The sequence below is a fragment of the Apostichopus japonicus genome, chromosome 10, assembly GCF_037975245.1.
Source record: "Apostichopus japonicus isolate 1M-3 chromosome 10, ASM3797524v1, whole genome shotgun sequence".
Taxonomy (NCBI): Eukaryota; Metazoa; Echinodermata; class Holothuroidea; order Aspidochirotida; family Stichopodidae; genus Apostichopus; species Apostichopus japonicus.
In genome coordinates, this window is record NC_092570.1 from 19142915 (window position 1) to 19162018 (window position 19104).

Here is a 19104-nt window from a genome sequence, read left to right on the forward strand (position 1 = left end):
TTCCGCATGGTGGCATTGATTAGGGTGTATCACAGAAATCAAATTACCGTGGAATATACACTATGATCCGTTGATTTGTTCACTTCATTTAGGTTTTTCCACACTACCGGAACATTTTTACAGATTACAAAATGTTGCTCATTCTTGCCGAGGAGCACAAAGCACACTTGAAGTATTTGCTTGATGCAGAACAACAAGGTGTGTGTTAGGTTAATTGATTTCTCCTTTAGGCTTTACCAAACGAAGGCTATTTACCCTAGCAATATCCATGTTACTTTTTAGCCCGTCTACGCTAGGCCGGTGAGACTAACCATGTAGATTTGTGTCAACTCTAGTCTAGGCCTAGTTTGGTGCTGTTTGATGGGTTATGCGAAGCTTAATAGCTTAGGCTACAACGTTTTAGGTAAAGGTGCATTTTGTAAATGTTCAAGTTCATGCAATATTTGCCTTGTAAAATTTAGTAAAACATAACAACAACAAAAGTTATGTATACCGTCTGTAGTGTAAATGTAAAGCCTAGGCTAGGCCTACATCGTAATAATTATGACCATAATTATGAAACTTAACTTTGTTTGCGATATTATTTGGAAATAGGTAATCAGATTCTCATTCTTATTTTAATTTAGCAGTTTTGTGAAAGTGCAATTTTTGGGGGGTAATTTGGTAACCTAGTTTGAGCGACAGTGTATCTAGCCACAGAGTGGAGCTTGTGTGATGTGTCATAGAGTATTCTGCAATTAAGTCAAAAAATAAACAAAAGGGAGGTGGCATATGACCACTTTCTCAAATATTCAGGGAGTTGAGGGCACCCTCATTGATAATTATTGCAGTGTGTGAATATTGGAATATTACTGCCAGTGAAGGATGCAACAACCTTGTTCTTTCAAGAAATTATTTGATACTGTCTAGAATATAACTTGATACATTTATTATGAATGTACACTTGTGACTATACAATTGTTAACTGTTTAATTTTGTTGTTGTCCTGAACAGTTGTAGAAGAATTTGGACGGATAGCTGTTGAGTTTATACGAAATGGACCAAATCCTAAACTTTACCAGTCAGCTGCACGTGAGTAACCTATCAATTAGCACAGAACAGATGCTCTGCATTATCTGCTCTAAGATAAGGCCAAGGTTCTCTGGATCTTTCCACACAACAAAAATTGAACAATCTGCTAACAGGGAACCACTTTGTCCATGATTTAGTCAAGTTGGCATGTGTGGCTTGCAATGCCCTAACTTGATAAAATCTCATGAAGGAAAAAGTCCATGATTGTCATACTGTACTTAGCATAGAGTTTGCCCATAGTGAAAACAAAGTCTGTAATATTTTCCCGTTGTGATGAAAGGATTGTGAGGTCGACAGAGGTGAAAAGGTGTAAATTATCTTTTAGTAGCTCTATATCTCAAGAGCCATAACCTTGAAGTGGTTTGTACAGTCTTCATTATTGATTAGCCGTTATATATATAATAAAGCAGATAAACTGCACTGATTACTTCCAGTTTAACAGAATCAGTACCTAAAGCTGTGTTTTATGAAATTCAGGTTTTCTGAGAGTACTCTTGGAGAGTTGTCACTTTAATTATTTAAATTTCAAAAATTCAGCTGGTAAACATGTAAAGTTCTGTCTTGCTTTCAGTATGGATTTGTTTGGTACAAATGTTTTGGTATGTGAACATTACATTTGTGTTTGCTTAATTATTTCCTTTGTGTTCTTCTCCTACAGAAAAGCTAGAAAGTGATGCAAGAAAGGTGAAACAAGCAGTAGAGGGCCTGATGCACCTTCTAACAGAGGCCACAAGACTTGATGTAAGTGTTGGACTGGGTGAGATGGCTTTCACCAAATTCGCCTAAAAGATGCGCAAAACTCATTTTTAGGTTTTGACCTTTTCGTTTAAATCTATATAGTTGTGAATGTGGTATTTCTTAGCAAGTTTATTGTTCATTTAATTGCTCCTTTTCAAATTGTTTATAATTTTTTTTCAAAAGTAAGTTGGCCTGACGTTTCTATCCCAGCAGGATCTTCTTCAGAGGATCTTCTTCAGAGCCTCTGAAGAAGAACCTGCTAGGATCGAAATGTCAGACCAACTTACTTTTTCACATTCTCTTACACAGGCTCTCTAGTGTATAAGCAGTTTGCCAACAGTTTTATTTAATATTAATTTTTTTTAGTCAGTTTTTCTATTGTGATTTTCCGAAACACATTTGAAGGTTACAGTAAATGAAATGTCAAAATATTGAGTGTTCTGTTTTAATTTAGTGAGCTTGTTACTTTCCTAGACAGCTAGAAAGCTACAACATGGTTTGCTCATTCAGCAATGAAACAATTAGGAAGGGGACTTTTACTTTTCACCAGACTTGCATTGAGTCTGTACATGTATTCCGGCATAGTTACCTGTGCTCATACTGTACTCACCTCTTTGGATTTGTACTCGTGCTTGCAGTATTTTGGAAACCCAGTATCTATAGATACCAAAACTAGAATGTTACTGGCACTCCCTTGGATCCTTGCACTCTAACTATTACTTGTATTCATACCTACAGTAGGTCGATTCATTCTTATGCTAATACTACTGCTGTACAAGTCTGACTTTGAATCAGTATGCCTGCTACTTTGATTGTTGAACCACCAAAAGTTTAGTTAAATGGGATAAAGTTATGGACAACTCAAAGTGGTGTTGATATGCAACCTGCACTTATAAATACCATTTGTGATTTTCTGTAACATATATAACAATTATTAGTTTATTTGATTGTGCCATTAAAATAAGCCTGTACCATCAATATTGTCTATATTCCGTATGTGATGGAAGTTTGGATTATTTTGATATTCCTGCATATGACACCAAAATATAATGAATACAACAAGTTTTTAATGCCAGTCTCTTTTAAATCTCTCCACAGTTATCAGATATAGACTTCCAGGATTCTGTAACAACACTGGGATTTAGTGAGGAGAAGAAATCACAACTTCTCAGTCTGTTTTTGGATAATAAGAAAGAAGTGAGAGATATTCTTCTGGCAATGTCCATGGACGTTCCTCACTACTGTAACTTAGAATGGCGATTAGATGTCGAGGTAAGACAAACAAATACTAATCCATCTCTTTGTTTTTGCATCAGTCTATCCAACAGAGCATGTTTCATTCTTTATCAATATGCATATTATGGTAATTGAATAATTATGAATATTCTTGGCTGTGAATCCTCTTTATAGTCAATCATCTTTCATTTGTTTTTAGTTTCACAAAGCGATAGCTTTGTTGTGGTGTCAAGGGTACATCGTTCACAAATTGAAGGTCAATTGAGGTCACTGAAAGTACTTATAGAATAAGTTTATATTAACAAAAATTTTATTCCTGAAATGCAAACAAATAAAGCTTTAGTTTTAATGTTGGGCCATATACAGTAGGTTGTCACTTAAAAGAATTGTCTGTCAAACATACTTGTGAAGTTCTGATGTAGTAAGACCCGCTTTGCAGGAACTTTGGCGGTGTCCTCTTACACTTTACGTCATCATTATAGTTTTAAATTCCTACGACAGGAGACCTAACCCCCTTTCTAATGCATTAGAGTTACACACAGATCATATCATCTGTTCATCACAAATCATGTAAGTACATTCAATTTCAGAACCAACAAGTAACATGCCAATACATTTGTATTTCAGTTTGCCAGTAGGACATTAAGACACCAAGCCATACCATCAATTCTGATGAAACTTCACACAGAAGACGAAGGACAGAAAAGTACTCAAATCTTACAGACTGATCCAGTAAATCTCGTCCACCTCACAAAGTCTCTAGAACAAGCCTTAGCCGAGGTCAAGAGTCAACATTCCCGTCGAATAATAAGGAACATTAACAAATGATGGAGATAATGTAATTATTGTAAAATAACAATGAGAATGCTGTCCATTGCCATCAACACATAACTCATTAGAAGAACATTTTCTTCCTTAAGGAGAAGCAAATTCTACTTTTTGAACATTTCTTATTATAAATATATTTTTACAATCGCTGTCAACATACATTTTGGACTTCTTTCATATTACTACCACAAAGTGGCATATTCGTAGGGCCTTGTTTAAGTTGAAGAAGTCATATTGTGTCCTGTATTGAAAAAAGTAGTAGTCATATTGTGTCCTGTATTGAAAAAAGTAGTAGTCATATTGTGTCCTGTATTGAAAAAAGTTACAATCTAGTGTCTGACATCTTCTTGTCAATTGTTTAATGAATGTAGATCTGCATAATAAAAATTTATGAATTAACAAATCTTAATCCGATGGCCAATAAATGTGAAATGTCTCCAATCCAAACAAACTAAATCCTTGTTTTTCCCTTGCAACATGCTGACATTTATTTTTGTAAAGCAGTAAAATATTTCTGTTTGGTTGATAGAAAGATAAAAGAATTGAAAAAGAAAAAGTGCAAAATGCTGCATACTGTGCAAATGTTGTAAACCATCTGGTATAAGTGTGCCCAATAAATTTTGTGATCAGTTTGAATAATAAGGGTTGAAAAAGCAAGTTTAACTTTAAAACACTTCAATGTCTATGGTACTGCAACAAAGTTTGGGGAAGACAGGGTTGCACTTACTGGTACAATATGCAGTCTACGAATGCCATATACTTTAAATTTCGTAGCAATGTCACTTTTGTTTAAGCAAGTATTGAAAGCTTTCTGGATGCTATGAAATAGGTATTATTTACTATTTCATTACTTTTGATTATCAAAGGTTAGGTAGTGGAGTATGGTATTTCAACAGCTGGTAGTAAAACAGTAAATAGCTACAGTAGGACTAGAACACTGAGTAAAAATGTCTGTTATATTTTGGAGATTTCTGCAAAGGCCATTAAGAAAATGTTTTCAATGTAAAATTGGTTTGTAGGATAAGTCAAGTGAAGAGTGTTAAATTATTTGAATCCATAATGAAAGACTTCTTAAAGCTTAGTTGCTCAACTTATCTTCAATTCAGTCTGCAGCCCTTTTTATCTTTTTCAATCTTTATTTTCTGCTAGATATCTTGTGATAAGGGTTGTCCCACATATAATATTAGTGTTTTGGGTATGCAATTCCATATAGATTTCCCTCAAGTCCAAAACATGTCATATGAAGATATTGAGAACAAAAAAAGAATCAATATGATATGTTGCTGAAAACATTGCAGAATATATTTTCAACTGATTGAAATTTCCAGACCATCAGTATATATATGCACAAATATTGATACCGGATATTACAAGCTAAAGACAGAAACAACGATAAATAGTTTTTATTTACTGTACAGATTGTATACAGGCTGTGGTGCAGCCCATGCTGTGAAACCTTGGAACATTACTGACTGTATTTGAAAAACACACATGTGCATAAAAGCCTCAATGAGTCGTGATAACGATAACTTTTCTCGAACCTAGTAAAACTTTGATGAAGAGTGAGAGAGACGTAGAGTGTATCCTTAAGGATAATAATATACTAATAATAATTTCACAATAACGTGAGTGTAAGATATGAAGAAAAAAGTTACTAAGTCCTAGTGCAAAGTGCATAGAACATTGTTTATATGATTAACAATGTGATATTTCACACTTAGCTTCTCCAAATGTACCAGAAATGAAATACAATTCATGACAAATTTTTAATCTAAGAGTCTACCCACTGTTATGACATGGATTCCTGTGCTAATTTCAAGCTTTAGTTCAAGCCCTGGAAAATCTGGTTTTGCTTGAGCACTTCATGCTTTAGCACTTTATTTGTCCTTTCTGATATGAAATAATAATTGTAAGTCTATACTAGAATATAATATATCTAGAATGTATATGCAATATTAATTTTGTACTTACTTTTGTGCCAGGCAAAGTGACACAGCTCAATTTGTTTTGATTATTGCAAACAACAGAATAAAAGTGGTTTTTAATGTTGCCAGTTTTATGCACGCTAGGAAATAAAATGGCGTGTACCAGTTGTAAAAGCTAGTAATCAGTGTACTTTACTTATATGATGAAGAGACAGTTTAGTTTATGCTATCATCAGTGTAATTGAAGCAAGCATTAATGCTGGAGTACTTGAAGCTGAAACCAGCAATATAAACCAAAAATTATTTTGTACCATGGATATACTAAATAATAAAACATTTGTTATTGGTACAGAAGTAATTGTCCCATTCTTAAAAGAAAGGGAAAATAAAGGTTTTTCACTGTTAAAATGTACAGTACTGTATATATCACAGTTGGAAAAGAAAAAGTCAAGACAGAAGTAACAAATTTTTGTCTCATCAGTCAGGTCTTAGTCTATTTCTTCTCATTGTGTAGCATTAATTGTGTAGAAATTACTGCGTGCTAACCTCAACTTGACATACTGAAAATAGGATACGGATTGGTGACCCTTCATTTATTCCTTGTTATCAAAACTAGTTTTTGTAAGCAATGGAGTGAAAAAAGAAGACTCAGTTAAGCATCAGAACTTGTTTCATCTCAGTTCTGGTCAGATAACCCAGGGAATCATTTATCCAGTATCTGCATCACAAAATGCTATACAAAATGGTCAAGTTGCTATACAAGTGTAAAGATGTATAGCAGTTATCTACATAGGATCTATATAGTATTCAATGAGAGAAAGGAAATTCAGAGCCTTCGAAAGCACTACCCAAAGTTTGAAAGCTAAAATATTCCCTGTATCGCATCGCAAAATGCTATACAAAATGGTCAAGTTGCTATACAAATTGCGTAAAGATGTATAGCAATTTTCTACACAGGAACCTTGTAATATTCAATGAGAGAAAGGAAATTCAGAGCCTAGGAAAATGCTACCCAAAGTTTGAACGCTAAAATATTCCCTGTACCTCCCAGAGATTATTTCCTTATCTTCCTAAGAAGTACATTTATTCATTTAATATTACATACATGAACAAAAGTATTAATTAACATTAATTTCAAGTGCTGGAAATAGAACATCAAACCTTACGATTGGATATGTTCACTGCTGTGAATGCGTCTCGTAGCCCTGATGCCCGATTCTTGGAGAACAGAAACATTAGACTAATCCAATAACAGGAGCAAATCCATTGAGGGGGTGGAGCAGGCCCAGATCTTCCTCTTCTGAAGTTTTCTTCCCACTAAAAATTAGTTTGCTAGGAACAAGGTACATCATGGAAAAATTTTGCATGCAGCAATTTCTTAGTTTTGTGATGGTTTCTTATGCACCACTATTTCTATAGTACTTTTGCTTTTGGTATCTACTGCTGTTTGTCTCCTGGGGCCCATCTTCTGAGAAATCTGAATGAGGACACAGCTTTACAGTTAATTTTATTTAATGTCTCATGTTTTTGACTGAGCCTGACTCTTTATCAGTATTCTTCTCTTCTTTAACTTTTCTTCATATTCCTTCCTTTTCTTTCTGTTTTCCGCATATTTCTTCTGTCTCTCTGCTTCCGTCTGTCTCTGTTTCACTTCATCCAACTGGTTGTACAGCCTTGATTAAAGAAAATGATACGGAAAGCTTTGGCACTATTGTAGATAATGAACTGTACTGTTTATACAGAAGTTTGGTTTAAATCAAATAATATTAAGAAATGTTACAAACTCAACCTTGAATTGCTGCTTGATAATTCTACTGAGCAACAGTAGTGCAGATGAACTTCAAAACAGACTCAACATAGATCGGAGATACAATAACTTATTGCTTCAGAAAGTTTTATAATAATTAAAACCAAAAAACTGTCATCAGACCAAAATTAAGAGAGAAAATACAGTTAAAACCCATAAGCAAGATTTCTTGAAATTAAAAAAGAAAATATCGAATAACAAAAAGATCAGGTACTTTTGAAAAAAGTCAATGTAAACCAGAATTTTCACTAACTTATTAAGCAAATGTAATGCATTGACTTCCTAAACTAGCTAGCATGTAGGTAGCGATTAGCTAGTGCAGCAACTTTGCACTGCAAGGATGTCTTGGTACAAATATCTCAGAGATAGTAACATTTCGTTTGCAATAAGGGTTTATGAATATGTAAACAATACAACAATACCTTTTTGTTCTCTCTTTGTCTGCCTTCTGTGCAGCTTTCCTGTCCAACATTGTCTTCGCCCTTGGTGCCGTTCTTATTTTCTCCACATTTTCTTTATTTCCAGATTGTGATTTCTTCACCACTAAAGGAATGAAAGACAACATAATAACAAGGGTTTCCTAAAGTTACTACATATTAAGACATCGTTTACACGAAGAGTCACTGAGGGTTTCAAGCATTGTTGTTTGCTTTTGCTGAAGCAGCTATCTCTGATGAGGTTTCTACAATTCCAAAACATTTTGACAATGCAAATCCACGATAATTTAGTTCAAAAGTTTGACTGATCAAGCTGAAAACTTTTTTGGAAATGAGAAAGAAAAGATAACAAAATTGTGAAAATTTCAATTGTTATTGAAAATGATTGGAGAAAGTGGTTAGATGACAAATGCTCTTGCATCAAATGAAATAATTTATCAAGTACTCATTAATAAATGTTCATTTGTTGAAACGGATCCACATGTTACAATTATAAATAATTAACAAACAAAAGCAACTATGGAGATGCATTGTCGTATTACTTCTAGAGGATTGAGACTAACAAAGACAAATTTATAATTAAACACCCAAATTGTTGAAGTATTCAGTTGTATTCTTTTCTCTTTTCAAGAAGACAGGGAATAAATGTCGAGAGCCTATTTCTCACCTTTCGGTCTCTGCTTCTTCTGTTGAGCTTGCAATCTAGCTTTCTGCCAGTTCTTAATGGTCATTGCAAAAGCCGTTCCTGGCTGTGATGTACCACCTTTCTGAACTTTGACCTCAGCCTGTCTGGTTTGAGAAGCTTTGATAAAACCAGCCTTGTGTTTAGCAAGAGCTTCTTGCAAAGTCAAAGGTCCACTTTGAGCATCTAAATATATTACATTGCGGAAAAAAATACAAGGAAAACAAGAAAAGAAATTTATCACCAAATATTAAACTGGGACAGAAGACGAGCCTGAGATTAAGAAAGAGCCATTTTCCTCATGATAGTAACTTAAATGAAGATAAAATAAAAAGACAAATGAATCTGATTTTAGCAAACTATAACATTAGCAGAATTATAGAATATACCAGCAAATTTTTATTATTATGCACATAATTGTAAATAAACTTCGATAACATATTCTAAACATTTTTCAGTCCCTGACAAATATTGTTGGATCAGGTGCCACCAATGAAACAATACATTGTCCCACCATTTTATCAAGCCTCAAACACTTCCCAAACCTATCCCCCCACTTTATATAGCCTCAAACACTTCCCAAACCTATCCACCCCCACTTTATCTAGCCTCAAACACTTCCCAAACCTATCCACCCCCACTTTATCTAGCCTCAAACACTTCCAAAAACCTATCCCCACCCCCAAAAAAATAATAAATCATATCTGGCTCTATTCGTGATGTTAATGCTGTTAGCAAAATAACGAATTTAAGACGTTCAAAATCTGTGAGATATTATTTGGCAACTTTGATGGCTGAACTTTCTGTGGATGATTTTTGTCATATCCCTGACTGAGTGTGGCAAGTTGTTTAAACGAAACCCCTGCATGAGGGTGAAAATCCCCACTGCAACCATGAATCGATATCAAACAGTAGAGCAGTGACTATTGTGGGACCTGTCGAGCCTCCAAAAATATGTCCTAAACAGCCTGGCAAATGTGATCTCTACTCAGTGGCTGACTGTTTGACAGTGCCTAAATTTGCTATAAAATATGCTATAAAAATTCAGCGATACATATTATTTGTTCCACTCACTTGAGTTTTGATTCAATCGGTCTGTGTTTTCTGGTCCGACAACAACCCCATCCTGAGCATGACGGGTCTGACTATCTGACTTCATTGGTGTGGAATGAGCGAATTGTTCCTCATGCTTCATGAAAGAGAGTAGAGACTCGCTGTGGCTCGCAAAATTACTGCTGCCTTCTGCGTGTTCCCCCACTACAGACTCTAAGGTCATGTTGGTGTCGAAGGTCGTCTGAAAGGTCAACTCCGGCTCTTCCATTATGCCTGTTTCAACAGTCATCAATTGCTGAGAAGAAACAGAGCAAATCTTTCATTTACTTTTTCAATTAATAAATTCAATTAATAAATTTCATTCAATTAATAAAGATTCAATTAATAAATAGTCAAACTTTGAAGTTGACTCTTGAAAGAATCTTCTAATTAAAGCAATATTTAACATTGAATCTGAAGAGTCTTCGTTAGGGTTGGCATATAATTAGTAATATGTAATGGAAATGGCTCACAACAAATATAACAGAGTTGTAACTGAGTGAAATAACCAGCACGTTGTTTCACTGGAACAATTGGAATGATATTTAATGGACACTGTCGATGCTTTTGATCAGTGCTTTTAAGGTAAGATTTTGTAAACTAACGCTAAATGAAGAGGGATGTTTCAATCTTTGAAAGTTTACAGCTACTTGGTTGTTCATCTAAGATGGCACAAAGTTAACCAGTAAAACAGTGAAAACACTAAACCACTTGTGCAATGACACATAATTATGGTCCATATATACATCTATGAATTATTCCCTTTAACCAAATTAAATCAAGAAATAAATGTACAAAGAATAATGCACTTGAGTAACTTTCTAACAGAGAGCAAGAAAATGCAAGATCATCCCAAAATCCTAGTATCCGGTCGTTATTTCCTCTTTATTGAACTGTAAACAAACAGTAAGATCAAACAGGACAGAGAGGAATATTTTTACAATAATCAGACTCACCGAAGACATTTCACTTCTTTCACTGCCATGTTGGTGAGACTGTTCTTCCCTCATGCTATCCAAACTTCCACCTGACTGGTGACCTCTGACCTCCGTAAAGAACCTTGCTGGTGACACTGCCGGGTGAAAAGATCTTCGGTCTATGCCTAAATTTTGGACGGACTTCACTCCTTTATCTACATCATGACTGCTCCTGTTAACCTTTGATGGGGTTGTGTCCAAGCTCTCTGAAATTGTCTCTTGTGGAACCAAAGAATGAAAGGTGTAATCCTCTTCTGTGTTTTCCGTACCTCTAGTCTCCTCCAGGGTATCTTCAAGAGGACCTTCCTCCATCCTAGCGATTGCAGCTTGTGATACGTTAGACCTATCACTCATAAAAACCTGGGCAAACTTTGCATCCGACAGTTCTTGCATACGTTCATCCTTTCCCTCTTGATGGATGCCGGAAGAGAGATTTCTTGGAGTCAGAGATTCTTCCATTCTCTGAGATTCTTGGAAGGATGGAACATGACCACTATCATAGGAAGTCACAGAACGATTATAACCAACTTCTAAAGGTAATTCTGGGTCATTATCTGTACCTCGTAATAAGCTTATGCCTCCATCAGTGGCTATTGCTTCTTGAGACATGAAACTGGAAGACTCAAGTGATTCTGTAGTTATTCCAGACTGTTTCAATTCACGACTCACCAAAGAATCGACAACCATACCATCTCTTGATTCCATTTGTGAACTACCTTGTTGGTAAGGATCGGTGAAGTATGGTTTGGATTCTGCAGCTCCAAGTGCAGTATTTCTCATATTGATTGCTGTCAGTGAGAGAGGAAACATTTTACTATGCTGGGACAAATCCTCCACTGGTTCATCTTCTCCTTCTGTGATTTGACTCTCATTGATGGATATATCAGAAGAACTATTGATGGGACCCTCTGAAATAGTCACATCCTCATATACTCTTTCTTCATGGCCAACCTCTGGAAGACTTTCCTTTGGTACTAAATTTCCTTGCTGCATTGAAGTTTGAACTCTAATACCTTGCTGAGGGATTGGATTTGTATAAGTATCAGTCGTTATTTCTGACAGTGGATGGTTGCTCTGTAATAAACTTCTCTCATCAGTTTGGGAGTCTGTTATTCTACTTGCTGTCGATAAATGGGAGTTTCCTCCATCTTCGAAGGGTTCTTCATCTAAAGAGAATGCTTCTGTAGGTTGATGGATGTAAATCGCTCCAGGATTATCCGAACCGGATGACATCGACAAAGCAGATTTGTGATGCTGCGGGGTTCCCCAACTGGAGGAAGAGGTACCATCACTGCTGAGAGGTACTGCAGGAGCACCTTCCTTCCCAAATCTACTGGTGTCTTTGCCACCTGTGAAACTTAACCCTGGCAAGGCTTCAAACTGAGGAGATTCTACCTCAATGATAGTACTCAACTCATGAGGAGCAACTTCATCAAATGCCATCAGTTTGGAGAAACTTGCCACAGGAGGTCGATGGTGCAACCTCTGCCTGTCAATCATCATCTTCGCTTCCTCTTCAGCCTCCATCTCGACCTCAGCAATATCTTGATTATCTTCTTCATCAATTTCTTCTTCCTTTCTTACTTCTGGAGCACTTTCTGTGCTTTCTTCATTGTTATCACCTTTCATCTCCACAGCACCTCTTTCACTTAGCCCAGAGTTTGTCAAATCAAGGTGACCAAAGTAGTTGCTAGTAACTGTTACAGCTCCAGGTACTTGACTCCGTGCTTTAGCTAACATCAAGTTCTTCAGAGCTTCAAGTAATCCTTTATCAGTCGGCTCTTCTAAACTTTCCTCTCCATCATTCAACAGTCGATTACTTGCTTCTAGCACACTGTCATCTCTTTGGTCCGTATGGTTTGGTTTATATTTCACTCTAAGTATTCCTGCACCATTTGTCTCATTCGAATCTAAAGTTCCCCCTACGACGGCGTCTTTTTCTGGTACAGGGCGATATCTAACATTATGCAAACTTTGCATTTCATCATTTCCAGAGAGAACCTGTGTCTCATGCCAATTATGGCTAAAATTTGCTGATTTTCTCCCAAATCTGGATGCTCCAACATTTTGGAAACCTTCTACCTGGTTTGATGGTGGAATTGGAATTGGATCATTCTGATCAATAGGTGACTGTGTTACCTGAAAAGCAGACCGAACTTGACGTTGAGTAAAATCACTGGTTGTGCTTTCAGACAATTTACTTTGTTCTAAAGTGACATTACTGTTTGTGCTCATTCCGTTCTCCTCCCTCTGGAGCATGACTGGATTATCTTCATCATCACTAACTTGGTCAGGTATGTCATAATGAGGTCTTTGGGAGATGGAATGGACCATCATTGCATCAACGTTGCCTGTGGCAGATGGCAAATGACTTTCGCTCATCTTGGTAAAGTCGCTTTCACTATCGTCTATTCGATTCCCCAAAAGCATCCTTGGTGTGATTAACATTCCCGGTGAAACTGGTTCTACAGGAGCTAAACTTTGAGATGTAGTAACCACTTCTCTCTCTGTTAATGGGTCTTGATTTGGTGGGAAAAAATAATTTCTTTCAGTTTGTGTTAGCTTTCTTGGGGTTAACAAACCTTGCTCTAAGACAATACCATCCAACGTCTTCATCTTGGCGGGAGATGATGGAGATTTAGAGGTAAAGGTGTTATCATCTGTTAAAGGTGATGAAGTAAGGTGGAGGGGAGACTGCTCATCAAGTTCATTTGATGCAGTTGGCAAGGACACATGTAACTCCCTAACAGGTCTCCATGTGACTTGCGTACTTGTTAGGCCATCTTTGTTGCTCGAGTCTTCTCTCGGTTGGGTGGAATAAGGAGCTACCCATCGATGGCCATCTGACTTGCCTGAGGGATGACCCAGTTGGTCTTCTATTGAATACCTCTGTTGTGGAGCTTCATGAACTATTCCTTGAGTTGAAATTACTCTAAAGGCACTTGATGGTAACCTTTCTAGATTCTGTTGTCTGGGTGAGCTTGGACTGCTTTCCTCTGTACTTACTGATACCTTTGGAGAAAGAGGCAGGAAATTGGTGGTCTTTGATTGAGGTCTACTTTCAGTTTGGTCATAGTAAAAAGGAGGGGTTCTTTGATTATGGCTGTTCATCACATGCTGAGGGCCACCAGGGTGAAGATTAGATGATGGTGTGATGCTGGCATTATGTTTGTAAGCAGTGTTGTAAGATGGATGCCCAATGGGTTGATGCTTCATCATCCCAGGAATGCTCAAATCTATAACACTGGAAGGACTTGCCTTGATCCCTTCATCATTTGATGTATCATTAGTACTGTGTTCTAATTTACTGTCAGAATTCCTGCTCTGACTTCCAGTTGACCCTGACGATGAAATGTACCCTTGTTCTCCATCTCTTAGACGTCTTGATGATATTCGACTTTCATTTTCATTTCTCAAATTGTCACCCTGTCGCCCTGCTCTTCCACCTACAATATCCCTCATATTTGTCTGCTTTCCGGAGGTAACATCAGAAGACTCGGAGTGTACCTGCGACAGCGGATAAAGTTCCAGGAGCCTCTGTCGTCTCTCCCTGAGATGAGACTGAGCCTGGAGTATCTCAGCCTCATTTGTCCTCTGCAGTTTCAAGAGTTGTTGCTGGTAGTCATGAAGGAGCGATTGAAATTCTGAGCCGTGTTCTCTTCCATTACTAGTTTGCTCAAATGGTAACGGCTGCTGTAGAGTCATTTCCTGATCATGAGAGGTAACATAATCACTTGGAATTCTCATATCATCGCCCTGTCTTTGATGTTGAAACCCTTTCGTTAAGTTACCACTTGGAAAATGTTGTTCAGGGGACACTTCTCTCACATTTCTACCTAGGACTTGTCTTCGACGTTTATCAAAACTCACTTGAGAACCATACCCTTTGACTTTATGATATGGTTGTGCAGGGAGAGAGTCCTTTTCTGACGAAGAATCTGCTATTTCTTTGGCATGTGGTTTTCTTCCAGTAAGTGTTTCATAAATATTTGGATATTTTTGTCTCACAGATTCCAAGTGGCCCTGAGGCATGGTTTCTAAGGAGCGTGTGCCATTTTCACAGGCAATATCAGCCGGCTCCTGTCGTACTTTTTGAGGAGACCCACCTGAGCATCTGTCTGAACCCTTTTCAGTTCTTTTAGAAACATCTCTTCCTCTTCCTGGAAAGGTAGTTTGATTGGTATCCAAGTATGGATAAATGCCCTCTATAGGTTGCCCTACTGTAGCCTGACTTCTGTATTTATCAAATTCTGTTTCTGGGTTTCTTTCAATATCAGTATATTGCACCTCATCATGTCCATAGTTTCCATCACTCATAGGTTCAAAATGTTCTCTAGCAAGGTGATGACTTTTTTGCGTATGATTAGAAATTCCCAGTGGTATCCCATTAGCTAAGGGGATGGAATAATGTTGAGACAAAACTGCAGCATGTGTCATAGATAATTCATGCTGATTTGCCAGACCTCCCTCCAACTGTGTCCTCAAATAATGACCACTGCCATCATCATCACCCGGAAAGGGTCCTCGACCTCCATTCTCCTCTCTGACATTCCCGCCAATCGGGTGCATGTATGGTGGAACTGGATGATACCCATCAAGTGGAGGCAATGTTTCGAGTCCATTACCCAGATTACCTCTTCTGGTTCTACTGTCTTTGATCTTACCAACATCTCTTGAATGGGGTGCGTATTGGTCACCTGCATCTCGCAACGCTTGGTCCTCTTGTTGTTGCCCGGATGCATTGCCACTGGTGTGATCATAGCGTTGCTGTTCAGACCCCTTATCGTCCCTATCAGCGATTTCACCGTAGTCAAAAACTGGGACAGGTGTTACTGGTGTTGATGCCTCTGATGATAACCGCCTAAAGGTTTCAGGATGTCCCTCTGTCTGTCTGATATCCAAACGTTTAAAACGGTTGTGACCATATGTGTCCCCCTGAAAAGACAGAAAAAAACAATAATACAACCTTGGAAGATTCCATAAATACACTAAAATTAATACATATGCTTTTTTGGAGAAAAAAAAGTTGACAATTGTATTAGGGAGTTGGAACAAACTTTGGGAATAATCTGAAATGGCAATTGCAAACTTCTCTATTCAAAGTTGTCTTTTTTGTAGTATTCTCTGCTCTGTGATAGCACAAGTGACATCATCATGCAATCTGGATATGGATTTTAAAAACTTACGTGAGATTTAAAAATAATCTATTTTCAAGCACAAAATTCAACATACTTAATCTACACATAGGTATGAGTGGGAAGCAGGAATAAGTTACATTGATATGTAATATTTAATACATCATTATATGCAAACTTCTATTCCATAAACTTTAGCATCGCATGAAGCAAACCAACAATGCAGCCAGACAGCACCATGTCTTTATGTCAATGCAGCCATTAAAAAGTGATCAAGGTATTTGTATGTTACCAAAACAAATGGTTACAAACTTGCTGACAGACTTTGGTAAGTTATTTTGCAGTCATGACTAAGGGCAAAAATAACAGACTGGTAATTTATACACAAGGCACTGTTCATTACGACAAAACAAAGGCCATCACTTTTCAAGTTGATCGTATATTTCAGTGCTTTTTTATCTGTTCTTGTAACAGAATAGTTCTAAGCAATTTATTGAGAAAACAAAACAAAATAAAGACAAATGAGTATAGTTTTGCGGAGAATGTACAAAAATGATGGTAAAATAACAACACATCATTGCACGTACAAATGGTTGATTTGCCATACCTCTACGCCTCTGACCCTCCTGGCTTCCTCCAAGGGGTGCATTAAGGTCCCCCCACCAGTGACAACACTACCCTCTGAGATGGTACCCGTCTCCATGGCATCACTCCCATCTGTGGTAGTCTGAGATGAGGCAGCTCCATTTCCACTGCTGAGAGGATGCTGGGAGAGCTGTGATGAGGGCTGAGATGAAGATACCTCTGATTTATTGGATCCACCTGTCACAGAGGAAGGAGTGACATCAGATGATGTCACGTATGAAGGAGTAATGGAAGTGATGGAATAAGGTTGCGAGTCGACTGACTCTCCTACAAGTTCTGCCTTCTTTCTGATTTTGTGATCTTGTTTCTGTGAGTGTATTTTCAAGAGCAACTTCTTCAGAGTATCTGTATGGACAGAGAAAGAGGAATAGCATATTTATATCAGATTGATCAAACTACAGCAAGGGTAGGAGAGAATAATAGTATTTCATTGCAGTCACTTTACACTCAAAAGTGGTGCCAAAAGGAATTATTAAAAATGAATGTCCTCTTCAGTTTATATAAAAAAAACTACCCCAAATATTGCAGCAAAGCCATGCTCTGATTGGGAAACATCAGGGAATTCATTTAAATCAAAACGTTGTCTCGGCTAATGATGAACAGTTTCACAGAATACCACAAATAATCTGATTTATTTTTCAGGTAATCCGAAGGAAAATGTGTGAACAAAGTTGAACATAATACCTTTCTTTACTGGTACAGGTTTTTTGCTATGATCTCCATCCAGACCTTGAGGAAATTTTCTGGGTATTTTTCTGCCTGGTATCTGGAACTCTTCTCCAGGTGAGTCAGAGGATAGATCTAAGTCTGCCTCTACTTGGGGTAGAGCCGGCTCTAGAGCTAGCTCCAGGTCTCCAACATAGTCTGTTAGAAAAGACAAGGACCATAAATGGATACAAAAAGAAATATGGCTTATGAAGCGGTTCTGCTGGAGTGAGATTGATTTTAAAGCTTAGCATATTCTCAATTAAAAGGCAAACTTTGAATATACTTTCAAAGATAACAGTTTCAGTAAGTTGTCATTCTCATTGTATTTTTCCTTTTTTTCCTTTTGTAGTTTGTAAATCCACGTAGTTATCGTGTAAATAAATGATACCCACACAATTTTCCCTGAACCCCAAAAATTGTCTTAATTCCTTCAAAAATGAAATTCTAATGTACTCATTAGCAATTTTTGAAACATTAAATCATTTAAAAAAAACGTTGTACAATTATCTCCAACTATCAGTTGTGTTTCACAGTTTTTGGTATTAGTCGGGTATTTTAAGCAAAGAACATTATCTCTGAGAAACTATTTGTATATTAAAGGCTTTAAAATCACTGTTAATCAACATGGTTTGTACTTCTTCATGTACCTGTTTTGGCCATGTACATGTTTTCAAAGGCTTCTTCTAAATCCTTCTGGTAATCTTCTTTCTCTTCCAATCTCTTATGAGGAGGTTGGAATATTTGTTTCTACGATGGACGAAGGAAGAAATAAGAACAGTGCGATATCAAATAGATTGAAAGGAAGAACGGTATACTTGACTTGGCACAAAGGAGCGTCAAATTTAAAAATTGTTTCTGAGAAAGATTTCTTTGTAACACTTGGCTGTCCTTCAAGGATAACTTTGGCCATTTGCCCTTAAGGGGTTAGCGTGCAGTTTATATAGTCTTATATCTGCATTCGACTAAGTTTGCACTTCTTTATAAACTTGAAATTTTCAATAGGAATTTCAATATGACAGATGCCACACTATGCATGCTACTCCCTTCATTTTATTGCCTACTATAGCAACCTGTGGCAACATTATACAATAGTCTTATAACTAATTCTAAACTTCATTTCTCTCAAGATAACAAGACTCACAGGAATATTAGAGACAATTAACTGCCTCCTCCTCCTGTCTGCTTGCTCCATCTGGTCCAGTTCTTCCAACAGATCACTTTTGGCCCTTTCCATCCGTTCCTTCTCCTGAGCATGTTTCTGCCTCAGTGCTGCTTTCGTCTGTCTCTCCTTCAACTCCTGTTGCCTCTCTCTGGTCTCCTCCTGTAACCTCTCTTCCTCATCGACGGCAGCCTTTTTAGCGTCACCCTGAAACACAAGGATCACCAAACAGGTAAAAATTATTGAAGGCCCAGAGGCATACTTAGAACATTGGGGCCATAAATGTTGTGTCTCTCAAACTGGGACACCTTACAGAGACATTATAAGATTGAGCTATGTTCAGTTTGATAACATCAACAATAGCCTGACATAATCTGAGAAGTAAAATCATGAATTTATGTCCAAGATTAACATGTTACCTGTTCCTCAGGATCTGCTCTCTCAGCATATTCTGTGGGGATGGTGTAGTGGGTCGTGGAGAAACCCTCGTGGTGTAAGACTCTTGTGGGTTGTTTAACTGGATCAGGTTGACTGATATCACTGTTACGATGAGGTTTTTTGGCTATCAGGGCAGCTCTGGCTCTGTTGGTACATATATAAAGATAAGTATATATATATATATAATTAGTTTCAATTCCTGCTACTCCTTGTCACTTTTGGTGAT

The 19104-nt window shown here is 37.3% G+C and overlaps 2 protein-coding genes across 5 annotated transcripts in view; one reads left to right on the plus strand and one right to left on the minus strand.

The window, feature by feature from the left end:
• On the plus strand, positions 1-8646 carry LOC139975313 (COMM domain-containing protein 2-like). Of its 2 annotated transcripts, none has more exons than XM_071983149.1 (5): positions 1-198; positions 994-1071; positions 1730-1812; positions 2908-3081; positions 8131-8646. In XM_071983149.1, the coding sequence occupies exons 1-5, from the start codon at positions 132-134 to the stop codon at positions 8158-8160; spliced, it is 432 nt and encodes a 143-aa protein (XP_071839250.1). In that variant the 5' UTR covers positions 1-131; the 3' UTR covers positions 8161-8646. The 2 variants fall into 2 exon arrangements, with proteins under 2 accessions (XP_071839250.1, XP_071839249.1); XM_071983148.1 differs by lacking the exon at positions 8131-8646 and adding an exon at positions 3673-5027 and having other exon boundaries at positions 5-198.
• LOC139975298 (uncharacterized) overlaps positions 5356-19104 on the minus strand; it is a 17112-nt gene continuing 3363 nt past the window's right edge. For all 3 annotated transcript variants that reach the window (XM_071983115.1, XM_071983116.1, XM_071983117.1), the window contains exons 5-14: positions 18860-19022; positions 18423-18647; positions 17929-18028; positions 17258-17437; positions 16536-16918; positions 10773-15728; positions 9799-10072; positions 8710-8910; positions 8028-8148; positions 5356-7471 (exon numbers count right to left, since the gene is read on the minus strand). In XM_071983115.1, the coding sequence (XP_071839216.1) occupies positions 7318-7471; positions 8028-8148; positions 8710-8910; positions 9799-10072; positions 10773-15728; positions 16536-16918; positions 17258-17437; positions 17929-18028; positions 18423-18647; positions 18860-19022 (6757 nt within the window). In that variant the 3' untranslated portion in view covers positions 5356-7317. The remainder of the gene's footprint in view (positions 7472-8027; positions 8149-8709; positions 8911-9798; positions 10073-10772; positions 15729-16535; positions 16919-17257; positions 17438-17928; positions 18029-18422; positions 18648-18859; positions 19023-19104) is intronic.